Below are 23,896 nucleotides of genomic sequence, written 5' to 3' on the forward strand. Positions count from 1 at the left end.
GGAGTTGAGGAGGTTCATATGCATTCAGTGAATGTTTGCTGATGAGTGAGTGAACAAGTTCTGCTGCAGAGTTATTGGGGAAGCTCGGTGTCCACTGACACCTACCTGTGCCCCTCATGTCCTGTTGCCAGCCTCCTATTTGGGGATTAAAAAGAGCTGTTGCTTGTTCTCTTCCTTCCCTGCAGAGTTGAGCATTATGATGAAGCTGCTCAGCTCAGAGGATGAGGTTCTGGTGGGCAACGCTGCCCTCTGCCTTGGTAACTGCATGGAGGTGCCCAACGTTGCGTCTTCCCTGCTAAAGACAGACCTCCTGCAGGTCTTGTTAAGGCTCGCAGGCAGTGACACACAGAAGACGGCCGTGCAGGTGAACGCAGGCATTGCTCTGGGGAAGCTGTGCACAGCTGAGCCCAGGTATACTGTGGACACGGAGCCAGGCTGACCCAGCGTCGGTCCCATTGCAGAAAGCAGCTAAGCTGAGGCGCTGACTTTTGGCTGGGACTGCGTGCCTCACAGGATGCTGTGGGAAGCCCTCATGCTTTCTGTGCAGACCTAGGTTAAGCCCAATAGCTGCTTCTCTGAAGAAAGCCTTTCTAGAGGAAACGGGAGCTCTTGGGCTCCAACCAGAGAGGGAATCAGCTTGTCTGATGGGGACTTGCTGCTCACACTTGCTGCCGTTGCCTTCTCTCCATTCCATTTTCCGCTGTTCTGCATCCCTCTCCCTGTCTCTTTATCCTCCTTCTTCCCCACCCCACTCCACCTCCCCTTCTCTTCCCTCTTTTCTCTCTTCTCTACTTTTCCAGAAACAGACCCCCACTTCATGTTCTTTGTCTCAGCCTAAACATATGGAGGAATGGCCAGCGAGGGTCACATGTTCATGCAGGAGGAAACAGTGGAGAAGCAGAGACGCAGAACAGCATGTCGAGGCCCCCAGTGAGCGAGGGCAAGAGATGTGGGCTGTAACTGTGCCCATGGCTTCTCTGTTAAGCTCAGACCTCCACTCTGCTCTGCTCCTGTTCTGATGTGCAGATGCACCTCGTTGCACGTGCTTCTGGGGGGTGTCCACCTGTGGCTGAGCGAAGGAGCCCTGGCACAGAGCAGGGGTAACCCCAGGAACTGAGTGAGAGAGGCTCTTTCCCTTACATCCACATGCCTTTAATTCCTCCTCTGTAGATTGAGGGGGTTGGCCTCGATAATATCTAAGGTCCTTTCAAGTTCTGTCTGGTTGTTCAAATGGAAGGAATAGTTAAAATCTTTCTTCTATAGAAAGCAAGCACATTAGCTAGGATGACTTCAAAGTGGCAACCTGTGGGGGAGTTCTTGAGAGCAAGGTCCCGTCTGATCAGCCTGACACACCTGCCACCTGCAGCAAGTGTTTTCAGTGCTTTGTGGGCCTCCCTGAGGGTCTGTCTTACCCCTGTGATCTTTAGGGTACCCCAGTGCCACAGCCACTTCCTGTTTCCACCCAGTGATAGGACTGACGTTCTCAGCCAGCTTCCATCTGAGAGGGTGTTGGCTCTGGGCTCCAGAAGCCTGAACTGTGGCACTTATGTCCTGGGTTGTTTGTTTTGATTGTGACAGGTTTGCTGCTCAACTGAGAAAGCTTCATGGCCTAGAAATTCTCAACTCTACAATGAAATACATCAGTGATTCTTGAGAGATACGGTGTCTGTGTGCATTTAGGGAACACACAAATGCACACTATGGGTTGTTCCTATGCTAATAAAGACCTTTGATATATCCACTTCAGAATCAAATATTCATTGTCAGAGTGTTTGCATGTCGGGTTTTCATGGATAACAAGAGAGTGGGCCTTAGGCTGGCTGCTATGGTGGACTCTGTGTACTGGCTTACTCAACTTCCATTGTACCCTCCTTTGAATGTTCCTTCCTGTTCTGTAGAAGATAGAAACCATCTCACAAAAAGCCACATTGCCCAGACTCCCGTGTAGCAACAATTCTAGATGGGAACTTGTGGCTAATCTAATGCCGCTTCCTACCCCTTTTGCTATTTTCTGCTGGCAATATGCTGGAAACATCAGATTTGTTGGTAGCAGGATTTCAGCATCCATTTTCCAGCTGTGGAGTGCTGAGAGAGAGTTGCATTGGTGTCATTGGTGGCCTGCAGCAGACTCCTGGCCTGCAGCCACTGCGTGTGCTCTTAAATTCAGTGGGGTGAGTGGTAGGTGGTGTCTCCCCTGTTAGGAAAGCTCTGCGTGAATCCTTCTGGCAATCATTCCTGGGGGTCCTTCCTGGCACCCTCCTCCAGCCCATCTGGTGGTGCTATAGGCACCCTGTTCCATGGGTTAGATTGTTCTCTGCTTAAGGTGCCAAAGCACAGGCTTCTCTTTCTGCAGTGAACCCTGACTGATGCGAATGTGTTCATTTCCCTAACCCACCTTGTACTCTCACCCCATCCCCAGAGGCAATGCTCCCTTCCAGTTGCCCCCGGGTCGCTGTAAACCAGGGTCACCTGTGGACTGCAAGTCCCTAAGTGAGAAGTCCAATAAGTGGCACTACTCTCTGGCTCCTCCTTACAATCACATAATCATTTTAGAATAGGAGGCAGGTACAGTGAATGTCAGGAGTCCCAGACCAAAGTTCCAAAGACTTTTGGTCCTACCCTGCTACCTGCCAGCCGTGTGACTTTGGGCAAGTTGCTTAACCTCTCTGAGCTGTGGCTACTGCTTCTGGAAACACTAATACCTGCCCAACCTACCTCCTCCATTGTTGTAAAGGTTAAATGAAGTTTTGGAGGTGAAGGCACTTTGGGAATTATAAAGCGCTACGCAAATATAAGAGATTACCAGACTCTATCTTGAGATTGAAGGTATCAACTATGACGTCAGTTGGGTTAAGTTTGAAGGGTCTGGGAAAGGGAGAAGCTCATGTCCTTTAAGGAATCAAAGTTGGCCATTCTCTGAAACATGTAGGAAAGGAAATCTTCTTCCTCCAGGGAGATTTTATTCAACACACCCAAAGAAAGTGTTCTTCACAGGTAAGGCAGCTGTTGGCTTAAATTAAGAACTTTGTTTCTGAAACCAATATAAATAATTGGCATTTGGTGGCAGGGGGGCGGGCAGTGGAAGAGAATCAATGGCCTGAGCCCCTCACTTAGATTGATGTACTGCATATGGCTGGAGGGAGCTCACTGGGGCACTCTGTGGTGACACCCTGGGTGGCAAGCAAGTGACAGGCCACTGTAGAGAAGCCAGGACCTGCCCATCAGTCCTATCATGCAAACAAACACCCTTCAAGAGGCTACTGAATTGCAAAGGGAGAACAGCTTGATGCTAATCAGAGCACAAAGAAGAAAATTGGAGGTTGCAGAAGTTGCTGTTTTCACAGAGAATTCCGTGGAGCTTTGAAAACTGAAAGGCTGTTTGTGTTCATAACCACCAGGCCTGTCTCCTTTGAAGTTCAGGCCCCTCCTTCCCCTGCTCTGGCTGCACTCCTTGGCTCTTGAAAATGGCTATTATAGGTGTATTCTCTTCCCCAAAGAGTGGGGAATGTCAAATTATGTTATTATGATTATTGCTCCAGAGTGCCTGCCAAGAGCAGTCATCTCCAATTTGGAGGAGAGTCTGCTGCACCTGAAGCTGCCTCTCCTCACAGGTGGGAAGAGATGTTTCACATGCTAGTGTTCTCCCTCCCCCGTGTGGATCCACCCCTGCCACTGCCCCAACCTTGTTACCCGCAACACATGCTGCCATGCAAACCTTCCAGGCAGCATGGAAAATACCAACGCCATCTTTAAGAAGGCCTCATCTCTACTTGCCAGGAGCCCCGATACCACCCTTGGAGACACAGCTTGTTCCGGATAATCAGAGTCTTCTGGTTCAACAAGCAGAGGAGCTGGGATTTTTCCATCCTAAAGAGGATGTGGCTGGGATGGAACTCCATCACCATCCTGAAGCCACAGCAGAGGTGACAGGTAACAGACAGTCCAGAGCTGCTCACTGTCTTCATAGATGACGTGAGGATGGCGGTTCCAGTGCACCGCAAGGTGGGACTGAGGTTCAGAGTTGAGGGGAAACAATAGGAAGGGGCTGCTATTGTAAGCACTTTCTTGAGGATTTGTTCAAATAAGAGTTTCTTGGCTTGGATAACTGAGGGAAAGAGTACAACTAAGAAGTATCAGGTTGTGCAAAGCTAATTGTAGTTTTTGCCATTAAAAGCAATAACAAAAACCACAATTTCTTTTGCGCTAACCTAATATTCTGAGGACAGAAGACATTTAATCCCACATGGCTTTTTTTTTTTTTAAGTAAGAGGTCTCATTTTCTAAATAACTTGAAAATAGAGGCTCTCCAAGGGTTCCATTAAAGGAGAGAATAATCAGAGGTGAAGAAAACCCATTTAGAACTGACTCCTTTTCCCATGGAATGAGCTTTTGGTCCTCACAGACTGGCATCCTGCAGACACGCAGAGAGAATAAATCCTGCCTGTGCATTGTTTGTTTGTTTGTTTGTTTGTTTGTTTGTTTGTTTTGAAACAGTCTCACTCTGTGGGCCAGGCTGGAGTGCAGTGGTGGGATCTCGGCTGACTATAACCTCTGCCTCCCAGGTTCAAGCGATTCTTCTGTCTCAGCTTCCTGTAGCTGGGATTACAGGCATGTGCCTGTATCCCAGATTTTCATATTTTTAGTAGATACGGGGTTTCACCATGTTGGCCAGGCTGGTCTCGAACTCCTGACCTCAAGCGATCCACCTGCCTCAGCCTCCCAAAGTGCTGGGTTTATAGGAGTGAGCCACCACGCCCAGCTCCCCCGTGCATTGTGCCTTTGCTCTGCACTAGGCACCCTATCAAAACTTGAAGATCCTGCCCCAACATAAGCCTCATAACGACTGTGAGGCAGGTATTATCTCCACTCTACAGGTAAATAAACTAAGATATAAAGAGAATAGTACTTTCCCACCCAGGATCACATAGCCAGTAAGCAGGGGAGTCAGAATTTGACCCCAAGCTGTGTTCTTAACTCTTCCTGCATGTAAAGCGTTCCTCTCCGTACTAAGTGTGACCTGCAGAAAAGTCACCACATTTCTCTGAGCCTCAGTTTCCTCTCTATAAAATGGAACATCAACACCTACCTCTTCTGTGGTTTGGATATAATATACATGAAGTACCTAGCATAGGTGACTGACAGATAGAAAATGTTTACTTAATGGCGACTCTTTTTGAGACTGGAAATGACCATGAACCCATTATCTGCCCCCTCCCACCCTCATGGATCTGCTCATCTTCCTTGGTCCTCCGTCTCACTGAAGGCAAGCATGTATTTGGCTCTGTTTACCCCAAGAGTCAGCTGCCAGCCAGCAGCCTGCCTTCTTACATGATCCCATGGCAGCAGGGCCTGAGAGCACTGGTCTTGGGTGGGATGGGGTTATGAGCACACTCAGGGCTCAGGGATAGGGTAGCAGCGCTCCTTGTCAGGGCCTGGGGCCGGGGGTGCATGGGCATCAACAGGACCCAGTGTGAAGTGGAAGGTGCTAGGATCAATGCTCTGAAGTCCTCTTTGCAAACAGATACTACTCTGTTACTTGCAGTTTGTCCTCAGTTTATAATCAGGAAAACCTGTTGATTGCAACGACTATAGCTCCAATCATATATTCATCAGGATGTCATTAGCTCTTTTCTCCTAAAGCCCCAGAGCTGCGTGCCCCTACCCTCCCTGATGCCCTAGAAAGAGGAGTGCTAGCCCAGCGGGACATCCAGTTGCCCACCACCTCCTCCAGCAGCTCCCGGCCCTGTGGGTGGCCACATGCCAGCCAAGCACTGGGCTTCTGTGACCTGAAGCTGCTGGATGACTTCTTTCCTTTTAACAAGACTTCTAATTTGATCTCTATTTCAAAAAGGCAAAATGATGAATGAGTTCTCCCTGGAGACATTCTGCCCTGTGATCTGATTTTGCCCAGGGGCTGGATCAGGCTTTCCTGGCTGCTCTGAGGCTCAGCCCTGGCTTAGGTGGGAGGGAGCCTTAGGGTGCTGGCAAAGCAGGGAACAGTGGGCTGCCAATCACCTCTGCCAGCCACCCCAGCCTCAGATCCCCCCAGTTCTGGAGCAGGGCTCCTGTCACCAGGGAGGCTGGAAGGAGCTGCTTTAAATGAGGGTGGCTGCCTGCCAGATGTGCCAATTCAGCTCAGCCTGAGCATCACTCCATTATCACAGCTGTCCCCAACTTTACATTTGGGCTTCTTCAGTAGCTCTGGATGCTCATTTAGATCCCTCAACTCCCCTCGGCCGACAAGCACACACATACACAGCCCCACACACACAAGGAGTTCATCTCGCTGCTGCTGAGAGATGAATTTGCACATTAAAATAGATGAGTTAGTGTGCAAGGTGATTTAGACTAGATCAAAGGCACAGCAAGATAGTGAGAATTATTGGAACAAGAGGCTGAAGAAAAGGCTCCTAGAATGTCCAAGCTGAAAATTATTCAGGGATCCTCTAATCCTCTGCAGTCATCCCTTTGTATCCAGCAGGGATTGATACCACAGATACCAAAACCCTGAGATGCTCAGGTCCCTTATATGAAATGCATCGTATTTGCATATAACCTACGTACATCCTCTCATACACTTTAAATCATCTCTAGATTGCTTATAATACCTAATACAATGTAAATGCTATGTAAATAGTGGATATACTGTATTTCTTAAAATTTGTATTTTTTTTTTATTGTTGGAGTGTTATTTTTATTTTTTTTCCCCAAATATTTTCGCCCTGCAGTTGGTTGAATCTGCAAATTTGGAACCTGAGGGTAAAGAGGGCCGACTGTATCTGCTTTGTTGGAGTTCATCTGATTCATTGTCCAAATACAATTAATTGCTCCAAAATAGCTAGTCCATGTCCCCTTATTTTATAAATAAGGAATCTGAGACTCAGAAAGGCCAGGTGAAGTATCTTCAGTGTCCTTACCTTTGTTCAAGAATCCTCTGAACTAACGGTCCAGAGTGAGGCAGGGACTCCAGTGAGACCCAGGGAGGCAGGAAGCTCAGTGGTGGGAGTGCAGGCTCAAAGCTCTCCTCCACCTCACTTTAAATTCCATAATCTCACTTTAAGTTTCATAACCTTAGTGAGTGGCTTAGCCCCTCACTAAGATTGCCTTGTCCGTAAAAGGCAATAGGGGAGATATGATACCCACTTCTTGGGTTTGTTGTGGAGATTAAATGAGATGATTTCTATAAAGCTCTCATCACCGTGCTTGGTACATGGAAGCCCTGAGGAGACGGGCACTCCTGTTGTGGTCGTGTTAGTTGAGCATACCTCCGCAGATGCCCCCGCCCGGCCATCCCTATATGCTCTTTTGTGGAGTTCTTAAAGATGAGGATTTTTATCAGGGTTGGAAGGGTTTCTATGTGACTCTACCCTAAAGGTGGGGGATAGAGCAGTAGGCCTCCAAATGGCAGGCTGGGCTGGCAAGGAGGGCCGAGAGAATCTAGGTGGAACACACGGCAGGCACAGGGAGAGCATGAAGGATTGAAATGTACATTCAGTGGTATTAGGCGTTGCTGAATTCTGCGCTGTATCAACATCAGGGGAAAATAAGAAAAAGACGCTGGATTTGGTTAACTTGACTTATTGCCATAGCCTCCTTGCTGATCTCCCCATCTCACTCCGCCTTCTAAGCCATCGTGCACACTGCAGCCGGGAGAATCCTCTGAAACATCACTTTCATTATGCTGTACCCCTTCCCAGGCACCTTCTCACAATTGTCTACAAGATAAAGGGCAAACTCATTTGCTTGGTGTATCTGCACACGTGCATGCGTGTCTGCAGGGGGAGTAAGACCACAGAGCTTTTTAAATTCTCTGAAGTTTTACTGATAAAGCGCTCACATTATTGTACTTTAACTCTTGTAGGCTATAGATGCATTCTGTACACTGCATATGAGTAAGAGCTATGATTCATAAGTTGTAGGTATAATTTAAAATAAGCAAATCTTTTATTATCCCTCAAATTATTTTTCTTTATAAATAATAGTGACAAAATTCTACACGGCCTTTGCACATAAACCATCCAACGTAATCTCAACAAGCCTTAAAGTAGGCTTGCTTTTAGGGTCATGTTCTTGTTCCCAGTTAGGCCAGCCAATGTTGGGCATCAACCCTGGGTGTCATTGCTCACTGTGGTGTTCCAGCATCTCAGGGAAGCCTGAGCAATGTTTGTTGAAGGGCAGCTTCCCACCATACCATCTCTCCTCTTAGGCCAGCTTCCCAATGGGTGTCTGCAGGCATTCCACTCACTCCTCTCTCCTCTGTTTCAAAGACCTTCTCCTTTCCTCTCTTTAAATCTTACACATCCACAAAGCCCCAACATAATAAAAATTATAGGTATCGCCTGTTAAATACTTGACTGGTTCCAGATCTGTCTAATGAAATGGGCACTATCATTATTCTCCCTTTACAGATGAGGAAACTGAGGCGCAAAGCAGTTAAGCAACTGGTCCAAGATCTAGACCAGGTACTCAATCACTCCACTCCACATGCAACTGTACCCAACCCATGCGATTCATCCTCTCCCTGAATGCTTGTGTTGCGCTGCCTTTTAAATTCGTACATAATGACTTCATTGTTATGAAATTCTTTTCTGTGTCTTTATTTTTTCTCTCCCACTAGAATTTAAATTCATTAAGGATTTGGAAGATTTCTTCTCCTATGAGAAGTCTTATGGACAAGAAAAAAAGAATTAGGCATAGACAGAAGGGGTGTGATCACCCTACTCTGAGCATGTGTCATTCTGGAGGATAGGACCTTGAATTTGGGCTTGGCTCTGTCTTCAAGAGTATGTGGGTGAGTCACCAGTAGTGAGTGTGGCTTCCCGTTCTGTCATGGCATTATCTCCAAACTCATGGCCAGACACCACTGGCTCTCCCATTCCTCAGGGAAGTATGTGGGTGCCACCACAATTCTCCCTATCCACATGGGCAAATGTAGGCCCAAAGACCATCCTTCAAAGGTCTCAGAGAATCCTGGTGTTTTAGGCCAAGCCTCAGCCCTGCAGTGTGTCTCTTGTCCATGATAATAATAGCCTCACACGGGGAAGTGCTTTTATCTTCTTCAAAGGCCTTTCATGTCAGATTTCATTTCATCTGCACAACATCCCTGTGAGGTAGGTATTATTATTTCCCATTTGAAGCTAAGGGAAGACAGGCCCGGAGATCCAATATCTTGTCCAGAATTTCCTAAGGCTGAGCCAGCGCCAAAATCCAGCCTTTACCTTGAACCTCACTGCCCGCTACCTGGCCCTGTCTCTCCTTTCATTAATTTTCTGGTCCAAACTGCAACACAGTCAACCAGCTGGTTCTTTTCACCTGCACCCTGAGCACGAAGGGGAAAATGAAACTCTAACGCCTTTAAGGTTTTATCAGAAAGCCTCATTAATCCACCCGCAGTCTGTTAGATAACAGCTTAAATCTCTCCACTGCAAAGGATTACCTTCCCATCTGATCAGGCACAACACATTAGAGGAGGCGTGGGGTGGGCATGAGCGTGTGGAGGCCACGACGCTTTCTCTGCAAAACTGGAGATATTCAAATTTCCAGATCTGCTGTCCTCCCCCAGATGGGCTAGGAGCCCAGCATCTGCCTGTACGTCAAGCAGCTCCTCCGTGAGGTTACTTGAATGACAGCATGTTCCTGAAAAGCTCCTCACTCATTCATTCATTCAATATATATTTGTCAGGTACCTACTATGTGCCAAGTATTGTGCTAGATAGTACAAAATGACATTGGGAAAAATGAGTCCTATTTTCTCATCCACATCTATTATTATTCTAGCAGGGCATTATCAAGGTGAAAATAACTCAGACACATACAAAAACTCCCCTTGGTGCTGTCAGGGCCTTGGAACCTGAACTATGCACCCCATGGCAGGTATCACAGAAATAGCCACTGAGAATTGAGGGAAGGGTCTGGCTGGCCTGGAAGAATCTCCAAGTCCTAACCCTTGGATTACAGGAGTTATCACTCCAATGTTCAGAGGTTCAAAGTTCAGACTTCTGTCCATCTGCTCTCAGTCATTTATAAATGAAGGGATCTGGGCTGATTAAAGCAAATTCGCTCCTATGCGGTCTTTCTTTCCACTAGACCCAGCTGCCACTTGCTCTCCAGGGGCAGGTTGGAAGTACATCAGGAGAAATTCGGTCTGCCCTATTTACCCCATCAGGAGGCAGAGTGAACCCTCTGAGCACCAGTAAACAACCTCTGACAACTAGGGATAGATGGACCTGGCCTTATCTTTCCCTTAGATGTTCTCTGTGGCCACCCTTCTCCACGAAACCACAATCCATTCGGGATCCCTAGTTCTGGCTGAACCACACCTCTGAGGCTCTGGATCACTAAAAGAGCAACAAAGAAATACGTGCTTTTTGTTTGTTTATTCATTAAAACTAGTGAAATCATACAAAATTCAGGTCAAGAATTAAAGTAGGAGTGCTGTTTTTGAAATGAGGACATTCCAAATAGTGGAGCTGTTTGCTGCTGTAACCAAAGTCATTGAAAAGAGAAAATCACAAGTGGAGGGCTAGAAAAGATGGCCCCCAGCAGGTTTTTTCTGAGGGCACTCGGAAGCAGTGTGAACTAACAGTGGGGCTGCCAGCTTTGGCCTTGCCAGGGCTGTGACCTCAGACAATCAGCTCACTTCTTTGGGTCTGGGCCTTTGACTTGTTCTTTCCTTGTAGATAAGACAATGGGTATTTGCTTGCTCATTGCCCACTCTCCCGATTTTTCTTGAGGAACCACCCCACCCAGGGCTTAGACCACATGATTTAGGTGGACCGGATGCTAGCTAGCCCTGCTTCCAGGGGTGCACATGGATTCGGGCTCAGCCAGTCACACCATTGCACATCCCTCTCATTACACTGATTGGGTCAGAGATGGTCATGTGACCAGAAGAGTGCCAATCAGAAGTCAGCTCAGAGTTTTGCTGGATTAAAGGAGAAAGGAACTTTCTCACTGAGTCTGCTCAGAAGATAGGATGGGCATTTGGAGCTGCAGTGATGATTTACCATCCTCAAGAGGCTCTTCACTGAGAATGGAGTACACACAAGAGGAAGGCAGGACCAAGAGATGCAGTTGAGGAGAGCCCTGACATCACTGCTGGGGCCCTCAGATCCCACTATGCCTGGGCTGTCACTGGGCTTTTTAGTTATGTGAGATAGTAAATTCCCTCCTTGCTTAAGCTCCTTTGAGTTGTCACCATTACCAAAAGATCCCTTATCAATACCCCTTCTACATGATTCCCCTTGTCCCTTTTATCTTGCCTAAGTTCTATTCACCCTTTGTGAAAGTTGCAGATACCAGGACAAAATCACTTTTGTCAGACCCAAATTGGAGGTGGGAAAGCAGGAAGAAGAAGGACCCACGCTTGCTTGAGATAAGACTGTTTCAAGGACTTTCTAAAATAAGCCCCTAAGAAATTCCTTCACGTCCTTCACACGTCTCATACTTTTCATGATCTATGTTTTATACATAGGCACATATTTCTAGGACCAGGTTTGTCACTAGACATTCGTTAGGACTACAGCAATTCAGAAAAGATACTCTCAAAAGAGCACTTGCCTAGTAACAGCATCTCCACCAATGAACTGACGCCAACTCTGGCTTTAAGCCTCCAGAGCCAATGAACTCTGTTTCCAAGCAGCTTATGTGAACTTATCCTTTTGCCAATAAAAGCTTCCCCTCACCCTCCCCTCTTCGGGTGCATCTGTTGCTTGCTATAGCTGTGCATCCTGGATTATAATCCTTTTGCTTACTCCCAAATAGACTAATTAAATTAGGACATATATTTCTCTGATGTCTTTTTTTTTAGGCTGACACCTTAAGGTATCAGTTAAAATGTTAAGTGCTCCTGCCCTATTTTCCCCATCTCCTTTCTTTCTCCAACATAATACCTTAATAGATACATATTATCCCGACATACTGTTTAACTCGCTTCTCGTGATATATAATTTATTGTTTGCATTCTGCTCCCTTTTCCCACTAGAATATGAACTTCATAATTTTTGTTGGTTCTGATCCCTGATGTGTCCAAATACCTAGAAAAGTGCTGATACATAATAGGTGCTCAATAAATATTTGTTGCTTGAATGATGAAATTTAGCAAGAGAAGGCATTAGGGGACTTTCACTAGGGCCAGCCTGGGGTGAAGCCTGATTACTCTAACTTCAGACTCTCCACAGCTCCCCAGCCCCTACTGGTGATAATGGTTTAAGCTAAAATACTACAGTAAACACTAGCTTCTGTTTATTAGTTTCCACTATGTACCAGGCATTGGGATAAGTGCTGGGCACACACAGAGGGATAGGACCTTCTCTTCTCTCAAGGAGGTCCCAGTCGAAAGAGAGCCAATGGACAACACACTAAAGGATCACATACCCTTGGACTTAGTGAATGTTTGTGATACAAAGCTAGGGCATCTGGCCCAGCATGAGGCACTGGGGTAGAAATCTTCCTGGAAGAGATGATGTCTGAGCTGTCCCTTTCCATTGGAAGAAGGACATGGCAAATATGAGTGTGGGTTGTGGGTAGGGAGAGAAGATGAAGAGAAATGAATGAAACTGAGACTACACCAAAGGCTGGGGCAGGAAAATGTGCTGTGATTCCCACCCTCACTTTTCTTATCTGAGCTGACCGAAGACATCTCCACAAGTTCCCTTATCCACTCTCTGCCACCAAAACACATTCTCATTCACCTTCCCAAGTAGATAAGGTCCTCTGCTCCTTTGAATTTCATGGCAAAAATACTCTTAGCAGGCCTTCTTTGGTTACCTGTTCTCACATCGCTGGATGCCATCATCTGGAAATACCTGTAAGCTTGTGTCTAGACCAGTCTTTGTTTCTATGAAAAGCCAGCCCTTGCACCTTGCACCTGTGCCTAGCACCTGGTACCTGCCACCACTGTATACCTGGAAAGGGGCAGTGCTTCAGCTCTCATCTTCAGTCACTCGCCTTCTCCACTCCCAATTGCTCCTGATTCGTGCTCCCAGGGGCCCTCCCGGGGCCAACTATGAGTTCCTTTCTCTTCTAGATCATCCTAATTCCCCCAGGAGAGAGAGGATAGCTCAGAGCTGGATGGAATCTGAAAGGCATTCTTTTCCCAGTCTGAAACTCCATCTGCTTGACACTCTATGTGCCAAGTTTCCATATTCAATGCAAATTTACCAGCACATACATAGTTTTCCTCTTACTGGTTAAAAAGGGTTTTGACAGTCCCAGGGACACATTGCTTTCTTTCCAACCAAAACTGGAGCGACAAAGAGACATTTCCACTGCAACTAAGTAATCCTGAAGTTTCTCCATAAGCCAAAAAATTTGACTGAGCTAATACTGACCTTTCCACAGGCACAGCTTCCAAAGATATCTTTTTGCTGCAGGCAAAGTCCTGATGAGCATATTAGTCAAAGCTCCACCTCTTCAGTACCAGCACACCCACCCTCTCTTTTCTCTTCCTTTCAGGTTGAAGGAGAATGGGGAGTGTCTCTAAATTTCCACAGCTGATTTTTCCCCCAGGAGGTCCTATTGTTCAGGCCTGACCTGGGGAGCACGTGACACCCCACCCCACCCCCAACAATGAATAAGCCTCAGTCTGAGAGTCCTATATTTGGTTTGATCAAGGCTATTCTGACCATATGTCAAGAGCAATGTACCTTGGCTGGAAGCAAGCCAGATTTAAGTCGTGGGCCATTGAATTGCCAACTGCATGACCCAAGGCTCCACTAAACCTGCAAAAATGGAAATAATAATAGTACCAAACTCAGAGGGTTGTCAAGAATATTAAATGAGATAATGCAAGTTAAGCACTTGGGATGGAGGGTCTGGCATGAAGCAAAGGCTGGCAAAATGACTGTCTGATTATTGCTTTGACCCCTGAAGCCTCACCATCAATTTGTTCTCTCATTCATCAGAAAAGCCCTTTGCTTGGAAAACCATACTTATAAAAATATGAAGCATCGTAAATGATCATAAGGAAACTGATCGGTGGAAGGTAGCAGTGATGGGAATCTCTGAGGATCTCTCCCAGGAGAATCTGCCTAGGGGTTTTAGTGGCCTGACCCTGGGGAGGCAGGTTGGAGAAAACTGTAAAGGAAAAGTCGGATCTGCTACAAAATGACTCAGCACCTACTCAGACTAGAGAGGTCTCTGAAAAGAGGCCAGAAATCAGCCTTCACCCCGGGAGATTCACCTTCCTTTTCATTCATTCATTCACTCATTCATTCATTCATTCATTCATTCATTCATTTATCAAATGTTAAATGAGCTCCCTCCTACATGGCCAAGTACTGACGACAGATCAGAGAACAAGATTCCTGTCCAGCAGCCCATATTTTACTAGTCTATTTGAGTTTCTTTGACTTTTAAGAATTGTATTCTTCACAACCACCTATATCACATAGTGATAAAAACAAACAAAATATTTTCTTTTTTTTTCCAACTTGTATTTTAGATTCAGTGGGTGCATGTGCAGGTTTGTTGCATGGTTGTATTGTGTGATGCTGAGGTTTGGGGTATGAATGGTCCTAACACCCAGGGAGCCAGCAAGCAAGCAGAGCACCCAGTAGGTAGCTTTTCAACCCTCACGCCCTCCCTTCTCCACCCCCAGTAGTTTGCAGTGTCTGTTATTCCCATTTTTCTGTCTATGTATTCCCAAGGTCTGGCTTCCACTTCTAGTGAGAACATGTGGTATTTTGTTTTCTGTTCTTGTTTTAATTCGCTTAAGATAATGGCCTCCAGCTGCATCTGTGTTGTTGCAAAGGACATGATTTTATTCTTTTTTATGGCTGCATAGTAGTCCATGGTATATATGTACCACATTTTCTTTATCTAGTCCACCATTGATGGGTTCCTAGGTTGATTCCATGTCTTTGCCATTGTGAACAGTGCTGTGATGAACATATGAATGCATGTGTCTTTTGGGTAGAAAGATTTATTTTATACCCAGTAATAGGATTGCTGGGTTGAATGGTAATTCTAAGTTTTTGGAGAAATATTCAGCTTGCTTTCACAGTGACTGAACTAATTTGCACAACCACAAACAGGGTATAAGTGTATAAGTGTTCCCTTTTCTCCACAGCCTCGCTGGCATTTGTTATTATTTTTTTTTTTAAATAATAGCCATTATTTAAAAAGGTTGGTGCGAAACAGTAACTCATTGTGGTTTTGATTTGCATTTCTCTAATGATTGCTGATGTTGAGCACTTTTTCATATATGCGTTAGCCGCAGGTATTTTTTTGAGATGTTCTGTTCATGTCTTTTGCCCACTTTTTATTTTTTATTTTATGTTTCCATAGGTTTTTGGGGCACAGGTAGCATTTGGTTACATAAGTAAGTTCTTTGGTGGTGATCTGTGAGATTTTGGTGCACCCATCACCCGAGCAGTATACACTGCACCCTATTTGTAGTCTCTTATCCCTCGTCCTCCTCCCACCCTTCCCACCAAGTCCCCAAAGTCCATTGTATGGTTCTTATGCCTTTGTGTCCTCATAGCTTAGTTCCTGCATATCAGCAATAACATACAATGTTTGGTTTTCCATCACTGAGTTACTTCACTTAGAATAATAGTCTCCAGTCTCATCCAGGTCGCTGAAAATGCCGTTAATTCATTCCTTTTTATGGCTGAGTAGTATTCCATCGTATATATATACCACAGTTTCTTTCTCCACTAGTTGATTGATGGGCATTTCGGTTGGCTCCACAATTTTGCAATTGCAAATTGTGCTGCTGTAAACGTGTGTGCAAGTATCTTTTTCATATAATGACTTATTTTCTTCTGGGTAGATACCTAGTAGTGGGATTGCTGGATCAAATGGTAGTTCTACTTTTAATTCTTTAAGGAATCTCCACACTGTTTTCCATAGTGTCTGTACTAGTTTACAATCTCACCAGCAGTGTAGAAGTGTTGCCTGATCACTGCATCCATGCCAACATCTACTGTTTTTTGGTTTTTTTTTATTATGGCCATTCTTGTAGGAGTAAGCTGGTGTGGTTTTGATTTGCATTTCCCTGAGTGATGTTGAGCATTTTTTCATACGTTTGTTGACCTTTGCCCACTTTTTTTTTGAGACGTAATCTCGCTCTGTCACCCAAGCTGGAGTGTAGTGGTGCAATCTTGGCTCACTGCAACCTCCGTCTCCCAGGTTCAAGTGATTCTCCTGCCTCAGCCTCCCAAGTAGCTGGGACTGCAAGTGCACACCACCATGCACAGCTAATTTTTGTATTTTTAGTAGAGACAGGGTTTCACTATGTTGGCCAGGCTGGTCTTGAACTCCTGACCTTGTGATCCACCCACCTCAGCCTCCCAAAGTGCTGGAATTACAGGCGTGAGCCACCACGCCAGCCTCCTTTGCCCACTTTTTACTGGGGTTATTTGAAGGCATTGTACTACCTGACTTCAAACTATACTACAAGCCTACAGTAACCAAAACAGCATGGTACTGGCACAACAACAGTCACATAGACCAATGGAAAAGGATAGTAAACCTGAAATAAAGCTGCACACCTACAACCATCTGATCTTTGACAGTCAACAATCACAAGCAATGGGGAAAGGACTCCCTATTCAATAAATGGGATAACTGGCTATCCCTATGTAGAATGAAACTGGACCCCTACCTATCACAATATATAAAAATTAACTTAAAATGGATTAAATATTTAAATGTAAGACCTAAAACTATAAATATCCTAGAAAACCTAGGAAAATACCATGTTGGACATTGGCTTTGGCAAAGACTTTATGACTAAGTCCCCCAACAAAACAAAAACAATTGCAAAAAAATAAAAATTGACAAGTAGGCCCCAGTCAAACTGAAGAGCTTTTGCACAGCAAAAGAAACTGTCAACAGAGTAAACAGACAACCTATGGAATAAGAGAAAATATTTGCAAACTAGGCATCCAGCAAAGGTCTAATATCCAGAATCCACAAGGAACTTAAATAATTCACCATGCAAAATCTTTTCTTGGTTTCTTTTTTTTTTTTTTTTTTTTTTTTTTTTGTGGTCTGGCTAACTCCACCCCTAAAAGAGAAAGGGAGGGAGGGAGGGAGGGAGGGAGGGAGGAAAGAAAGAAGGAAGGAAGGAAGGAAGGAAGGGAGGGAGGGAGGGAGGGAGGGAGGGGGGGAGGGAGGGAGGAAGGAAAGGAACTTACTCTGCTTAACAGTAAGGAAAATAGAAAAAAAAAGAAGTTATAAGAAGCATGACACTAGTCACATTTTAGAAGTCCCTTTCTTTACCTGCAGAGCCAGCAAGCTTTCAGAGTTCCCAAGAAAACCACCTTTTAGTATTTAAGTCCTTCCCTAGTCCTAGCTTTCCCTTGCTCCTGCCTATCCAGGAAGGGCCCAGAGGAGAGCAGAAGGATAGATTTACGACCAGATCACCAAGGTTGACATAAGGAGGGCATTTTCCCTTTAGAGTCCTGCTAATAGGAGGGTCAAGGTGATTTCCTCAATCTCCTTGGCCTCTTTGTTAAATTAAAAAGGGTTAAATTTAGCATTCCTAGTCTCTTGGATACTCCCAGAGAAGGTATTGACCATGACCTCTTGGGCATGTTCTGAGGCTGCTCAGGCCCCATGTTGGAATGATGCTTCTCTGAAGCCCTGGCCACAGCCAAGCATTTCTTCTAAACTGCTTGAGGTGGCAAGATGCTTGGGACATCTGTTTCTTAATTTTATATGGACCCAGCCCAGAACCACAATCACCCAAGAGCATAGGAAACCTGTGGCCATGATTTTGACAATGAAAACCGTGGTTCATGAAACTCAGGGCTTCCATTTTTGGCTTCTTGACACTCAAAGTAGTTTTTCATCAAAAAGCCCTTCAAAAGGGAGACTGGTTTCCATATTAGGAAGGAAAATCTATACTCTGCCAACTCCAGAAATGTTCTTACAACATTGTTGGTTTACTCCATCTCACTGCCTCTTTCATACACACCCCATAGCAGGAGGCCCCAGCTTTGGAGCCCAGCCTGTGTCTGCATCCCTGCACGTCTCAGCCGCAGGCACGTGATGCCTTGAGCCTCAGTAAGCATGCTGGATAGAAAGAGTCCCTGACATGATTTGGACAATGGCATGTTGGCTTTTTATTTTGGCTTTCTCTGAATGACTCTCATATTTTGTGAATTGGGTAGAATCCTGGCCCTGTCAGTGGGTCTTAGCTTATCTGACCATCACCTTGGTCAAAGTATTGAGTCTTGGAACAAGTTCGCTCCCTCTCACCATTGTCTCCAACCTCAGACATTTAACACAGTGGCCTTTCTCTTTCTCCTTGAGGTTTCTACGTGTCCACAGGGGGACACGTAGCTGTGTTCCTTAAGGTGCTCCGTGGTAAATGTCAGATTACTGCCTTTCTCCTATTGTGGGAATATTTTCCTTCCCAGAATATAACATTACCTAGTAATAAGGACAAGAACGAGAAATAGAAGGGCGAAGGAGAAGTAGGAGGAGGAAAAGGAGGAGGAGGAAGAAGAGAAAGGGACTTTATATGTATTTTTTTAAATGTTCCGTTTGGAGATAATTATAGATAAGCACACAATTTTAAGAACTTATGCAGAGATCCCTGATACCCTCATCCAGTTTCCCCCAAAGGTAACATCTTATGTCACTATGGCACAACATTACAACCAGGAAATCAACAGTGATACAATCCATAGTTCTCACTCCGGTGCCGTCAGTTTTACATGCACTCATTTGTGTGTGTTTGTGTATGTGTGTCTGTGCATCTGTGCATGCATTTAATTTGATGGAATTTTGTCACATGCATTGATTCATGTGACCACCATCACGGTTAAGATACAGAACAATTTCATCACAAGGATCCTTTGCACCAACCTTTTATAGCTACACCCACCTGCCTCTCCCCCAGTCTCACCTCTTGACAACCACTAATCTGTTCTCCATCTCTATAATTTTGTCATTTTAAGAATGCAATATAAATGGAGTCATACAGTACGTAACCTGTTATGATTGGCTTTGTTCACTCAACAGAATTCACCGGAGCCTCGTCCAAATGGCTGTGTATATCAGTAGTTGCTGAGTCTTGTTCGGTAATACAGCACCATTGTGTGTTTAGCCATCATTAGTTGAAGGACATCTGAGCTGTTTCCAGATTTTAGCTATTGCAAATAAAGCTGCAATGAGCATTCGTATACAGATTTTTGTGTGAACACTGTTTTCATTTTTCTGGGATAGATTCCCAAGAGTGCAATTGCTGGGTTGTATGGCAATCGTATGTTTAGTCTTATAAGAAATTGCCAAATACTTTAGAGTGGCCGTACCATTTTACATTTCCACCAGCATATGAGTGACCCCATTACTCTACATCCTCATCAGCATTTGGTGTTGCCACTATCTTTTCGGTTTTATTTTTAGCCATTCTGATAGGTAGGTAGTGGTATCTTACTTGCATTGCTTAGTGGCTCATGATGTTAAACATTTTTTCATGCACTTGTTTGTCATCTGTACATTCTCTTCAGAGAAATGTCTTTTCCCCATTTTCTAATTTGATAATTTTTTTAGCATTGAGTTTGAAGACCTCTTTATATACTATAGGAACTAGCACTTTATCAAATATGTGCTTTACAAACATTTTCTCCCCATCTGCACTCTTCTCTTCCCCTTCACCAGGTCTTTCAATGAGTGAGAGTTTTTCATTTTGATGAGTTCGGTTTATCAATTTTCCCTTTTATGGATTGTGCTTGTGAGGTTCAGCCTAAGATCTTTTCATCTAATCCTAGGTCCAGAATATTTTCTCTAACAATTTTTATAGTTTTACATTTTATATTTAAGTCCATGATTCATTTTTAGTTAATTTTTCAGGTGTGAAGTATCAGTTGGTTCATTCTTTTGCCTAGGAGTATTCCTAGTATATACCTAAGGAAAGTAACCTTTAAAAATATACCTAGTATTTAGGTGTATTTTATGGATGATAATCCTAATAACTGTTCCAAAAGGTTGTTGTAAGAATTATAACCTTTAAAAATATACTAGGTATATTAAACTAATATTATATTATATTATCATGTTATATTAGTATAATATACAGCAATGTTTTGGAATGGTTATTATGATTATCATCCATTTTACAGATGGAGAAACCCAGAAAGATTTGATAATGTGACCAAGGTTAAACAAACGCTAAGTGATAGAAAGAAGTCAGGGTTTAAATGCGAGTCTGACTGACTCACTCACTCCAGCATTTAAACCTGTTCCTATTGCCTCGTTCAATCCCTTTCGCTCTGGGAGTCCTGCTTCCTGAACAGATGTTCCAATTTCCTGCATACATTCCTTTATCCTGACCAACCTCAGTACACAAGCTACCAGAGGCTGGGGCCTGCCAGAACCTGTCCAGGGTTCTCTGTGACACGTTTGCAGGGTGGAGAACAGGGGCAGACTGGGAAACTTCCCTATATGCAAATAGCTTGTCATTCCGGTTTGGGGAAAGGCTCACATAGGATTTCAGCATCTTCTAAAGTATTGCAGAGCTACTGTACCAGCTCACTTGCCTGGGAGGGGCAGGCTAAACATTTTAGGTTCCCCGAAGACAATCGCACATACACACAAAATTCATTTAATAACTCCAAGTCCAGAACACTTCCATCTTCATCTGCCCAAACAAAATACACTAATAGAAGTCAGTCAGAAGGACTCAGAGCATTTTGGGGTAAAACGTCTATGGCTAGAACCTGTTCCTTGCCCCTTCTGGTGGGTGGGGGTCATAGTTGGACTATAACCACCTCATTATCCATTCCCATTTGTAGGTAGATATGGGTAAAGGTCAAGTTTCCCTCCCAACCCCCCAGCTCTCTCCCCTCCACACACTGGCTGCTGACTTCCCAACCAGCCAGGACCAAGGGACTTGTGCACTCAGACCACTGGAAAGAAACCGCAGCCTCTGAGTTGACTTTGCTCTTTTGCAAATCCCTAAACCTCACCCTACTTTTAATGAGAGATCCAGGAGTTCTTTGCCTCTGTGACCTTATACTCAGAAAGGGTCCTTCCACTTACAACTTCTCCCAGAGCTTATCCTACTAGGCCTTTGCCCTGGCCCATGTTAGACAGCTATAAGGAGCAGCACAAGCCCAGTCAAATGATCCAGTCCCTCTGGGTCAATGAATGTGTCTATTTTGCCTGACACCTCAGAAGCCTTGGGGGTGCTTGAACCCACGCAGAGAGTTTCAACAGGTGGGTCAGCAGTAATACGCCCTGCCCCTGCAGTTCCTCCACCTTCAGCCCTGTGAGAAATTCAGTGGTGTTTTGTTCGGGATCTTGGCAACCTGCCTTGAGCCCTGGGTGTCCCCTCCTCTAGGAATGATGCTTTCTTCAGCATTCCTGTGACAGTCTCTGCAGGCAGACAATGGCAGCTTCTGGTAACTTCCTCTCCCTGGAGAGCCGCTTCAGGTATAAGTGGATCAAGGGGAATTGCTGAAATGACTCAGGCCATTCACCCCTGGTATTTCCTCCAGGAGCTGAGATAGGTCTCCTGAATGTCAAAGATCTGGGTCTCAGTCAAACTTCTGCAGGGCTAGGTGGCTGGTCACCTTCCCAGTCTCCATTTTCACCCTCCCAGTAGAGGGTATGAAACATCCTCTTGACCTCCTGGTCTCCCTGACAGTAATGTCCTTTATCACCTTCCAGACTTCTCTGGCAGAGGCTTTAAACTCGGGCAGGCAGGGCTACTCCAGAAGCAGTGGGTTCTGTCATGCCCTGCCTTGCTCCAGCCAAAGCAAGCCGGGGGCCTCCCTCTGACATACGTCTGGGGGATATGTCCTGCTCCGGATGCAGTTTCCATCATCTCCACCCTCTTCCAGGGAGCATGACTCTCTCTCCCCCTTCTTTGTATTCATAAAAGGCTACTCCCTGATCCTCCCTTGGCCAACCCATTTCCATAGAAACTAAGAGACCTGAGTTTGAATATCAACGACCACTTACTAGCTATGCGTCCATTCATTACTTATTGTCGTAAGGCCAATTTCCACATCTATAAATAGGAGATGTTGACCTCATAACATTGTTGCAAGATAAACAAGATAATATCTGTAAAGCAATGCAGTAACTGAAATAGTCGCTGATCCTGGAACAAAGTGAATGTTCAATTAATAGTGGCTATCACTAGTTTCTATGACAACTGTCTCCAGGCCCAATCTTTGGTCCTTAATCTGCTTGCCAGAATTCATCCTGGAAGTTGCAGGTAAGTTGTTATGGAGGGAGCAAGTTCTCCAGCTTCCACAGGGAGTTTCTGTTTGCCTATCACGCCTACACTGTTCCCTGGGAGTCTGGTGGGCTTGTGGCATGGATGAGGGGCTCTACAGGTTTGGGCTGAAGGCAAGGCACTTCCTCCTCTTGTAGGTGGGCTCCTCAAACCTGACAGTGGTCACTTTGAGGGTTCCTTGTGGACTTACCCAGCTGTAGGCGAGAAGTGGCTGACTCTGCCTTGTGTGGACACAGGTCCTGCAGGTATACCTGTCTCTGGGCAATGGCCCACTTGGTCAGTGCCCCTGGGGAGACCCGTCTGTTCAAGCACTTGTCATTTTCCCTGCTCTAGGGTCTCCTAGGTGAGAGGGCAATCCCATGGACCCAGAACCCAGGGGAACCTCCAGGCTCAGCACTGGTCATGCTCCAGCTACAGCCTCCTCTTATCCCTGGCAACAAACTGCCCCTAGTAACTGGGCCAACCCCGAGGCTGGGGTCCATCCCTCTGAGGTTAGGTAGAGCGCAGCCCCAGGAAGGGAGTCCCCTGCAGACAGGAGCTCAGCCTCCCCCGCCACTCTGTCCCTGCTGACCCCTCCTTGGTAACCTATAGCATACCAAGGCTGGCTGGCTAACAAACAAACAAAACCCCAACAAGAATAAAGGAAACATGAAACCAGTCAGACCAACAGATTCAGACCAGAAAATCCCCATTAAAATTGTTTGAGTCCCAAACGTGCCGGACAGGGACAGGGGTCCAGGCCTGAATCCTTCATAAACCCTCTTGAATGCACTGCAGGAATGCATTAACTGATGTCACTTAGCGTTGGGCCTAAATAAACTGGATCCAGCTTCTCAGGCTGGACTTCTTCCAGCTTCGGTTCACCTCCCAGCATCCCTCCCTACAGAGAACTGGGGAAAATCCAAGGCTGAGACGGGGGAAATGCGAGGGCTTCGGAGGGAAATACCCTCTCCCCAGGCCCAGGTCGCTCCATCCCTGCTGGGGTCTCAGAGCTCACGTCTGGGATTTCCCCACCTTTGCGGGGCAGGAGCGGCCCCTCTTGGGCGCGGAAGGAGGCAGTGCCGGCTCGTCTCCCCTTTCCCCTCTCCCGGACCGGAGGAGCAGGAAGCGGCTGCTCCTTGGGCCACCCAGGCAGCAGCCCCAGCGGGGAGTGCGCGGCGCGGAGACAGCAAGAGAAGGGCCAGGCGGCCGCACCGACCCCATGGCCGCCGACCCCACGGAGCAGCGGCTGGGCAGCCTCCCCGTCTTCACTCGCGACGACTTCGAGAGCGACTGGCGCCTAGTGGCCAGCGGCGGCTTCAGCCTGGTGTTCCAGGCGCGGCACAGGCGCTGGCCGACAGAGTGCGCCATCAAGTGCCTCCCTGCCTCCCACCCGACGCCACCAGGTACTGCCAGCCACGCCCTCCCCTTTCTGGGAGGAGAAACTGAAGCCCGGCAAGCTTTGGACCCAGGGAGCTTGCGAGGAAGGAGTGGGCTGAGTTTGGGGCTGAGGACTGTACCCCGCAGTGTCTCTGAATTCCACCCAGTAGCCTGAGCCTCCCAGGCACAGTCATACCTGTCTCCCTAACCAAAATAGAGCTGGCACAATACCTGTTTGTAGACTCAACAGAGGTCAAAGGCAAGCGGGAACTACCTACCAAAGACTCCTTTATCCTATCTAACCTTCTGAACTTGTCCTGCCTCCTTCCATCCTTC

At 46.0% G+C, this 23,896-nt stretch overlaps 1 protein-coding gene across 8 annotated transcripts in view; it reads left to right on the plus strand.

The window, feature by feature from the left end:
* TTC12 (tetratricopeptide repeat domain 12) overlaps positions 1-19,199 on the plus strand; it is a 69,511-nt gene extending 50,312 nt beyond the window's left edge. For 5 of the 8 annotated variants that reach the window (XM_050755508.1, XM_050755511.1, XM_050755509.1 and 2 more), the window contains 2 exons: positions 186-411; positions 1,579-1,746. In XM_050755508.1, the coding sequence (XP_050611465.1) occupies positions 186-411; positions 1,579-1,654 (302 nt within the window). In that variant the 3' untranslated portion in view covers positions 1,655-1,746. Of the gene's footprint in view, positions 1-185; positions 412-1,578; positions 1,747-3,777; positions 8,582-18,978 lie in introns of those variants that run through there. The other 3 variants (XM_050755510.1, XM_050755513.1, XM_050755512.1) reach the window with 3 other exon arrangements.
* The last annotated feature ends 4,697 nt before the right edge of the window (positions 19,200-23,896 follow it).

The sequence above is a fragment of the Macaca thibetana genome, chromosome 14 (assembly GCF_024542745.1).
Source record: "Macaca thibetana thibetana isolate TM-01 chromosome 14, ASM2454274v1, whole genome shotgun sequence".
NCBI lineage: Eukaryota > Metazoa > Chordata > Mammalia > Primates > Cercopithecidae > Macaca > Macaca thibetana.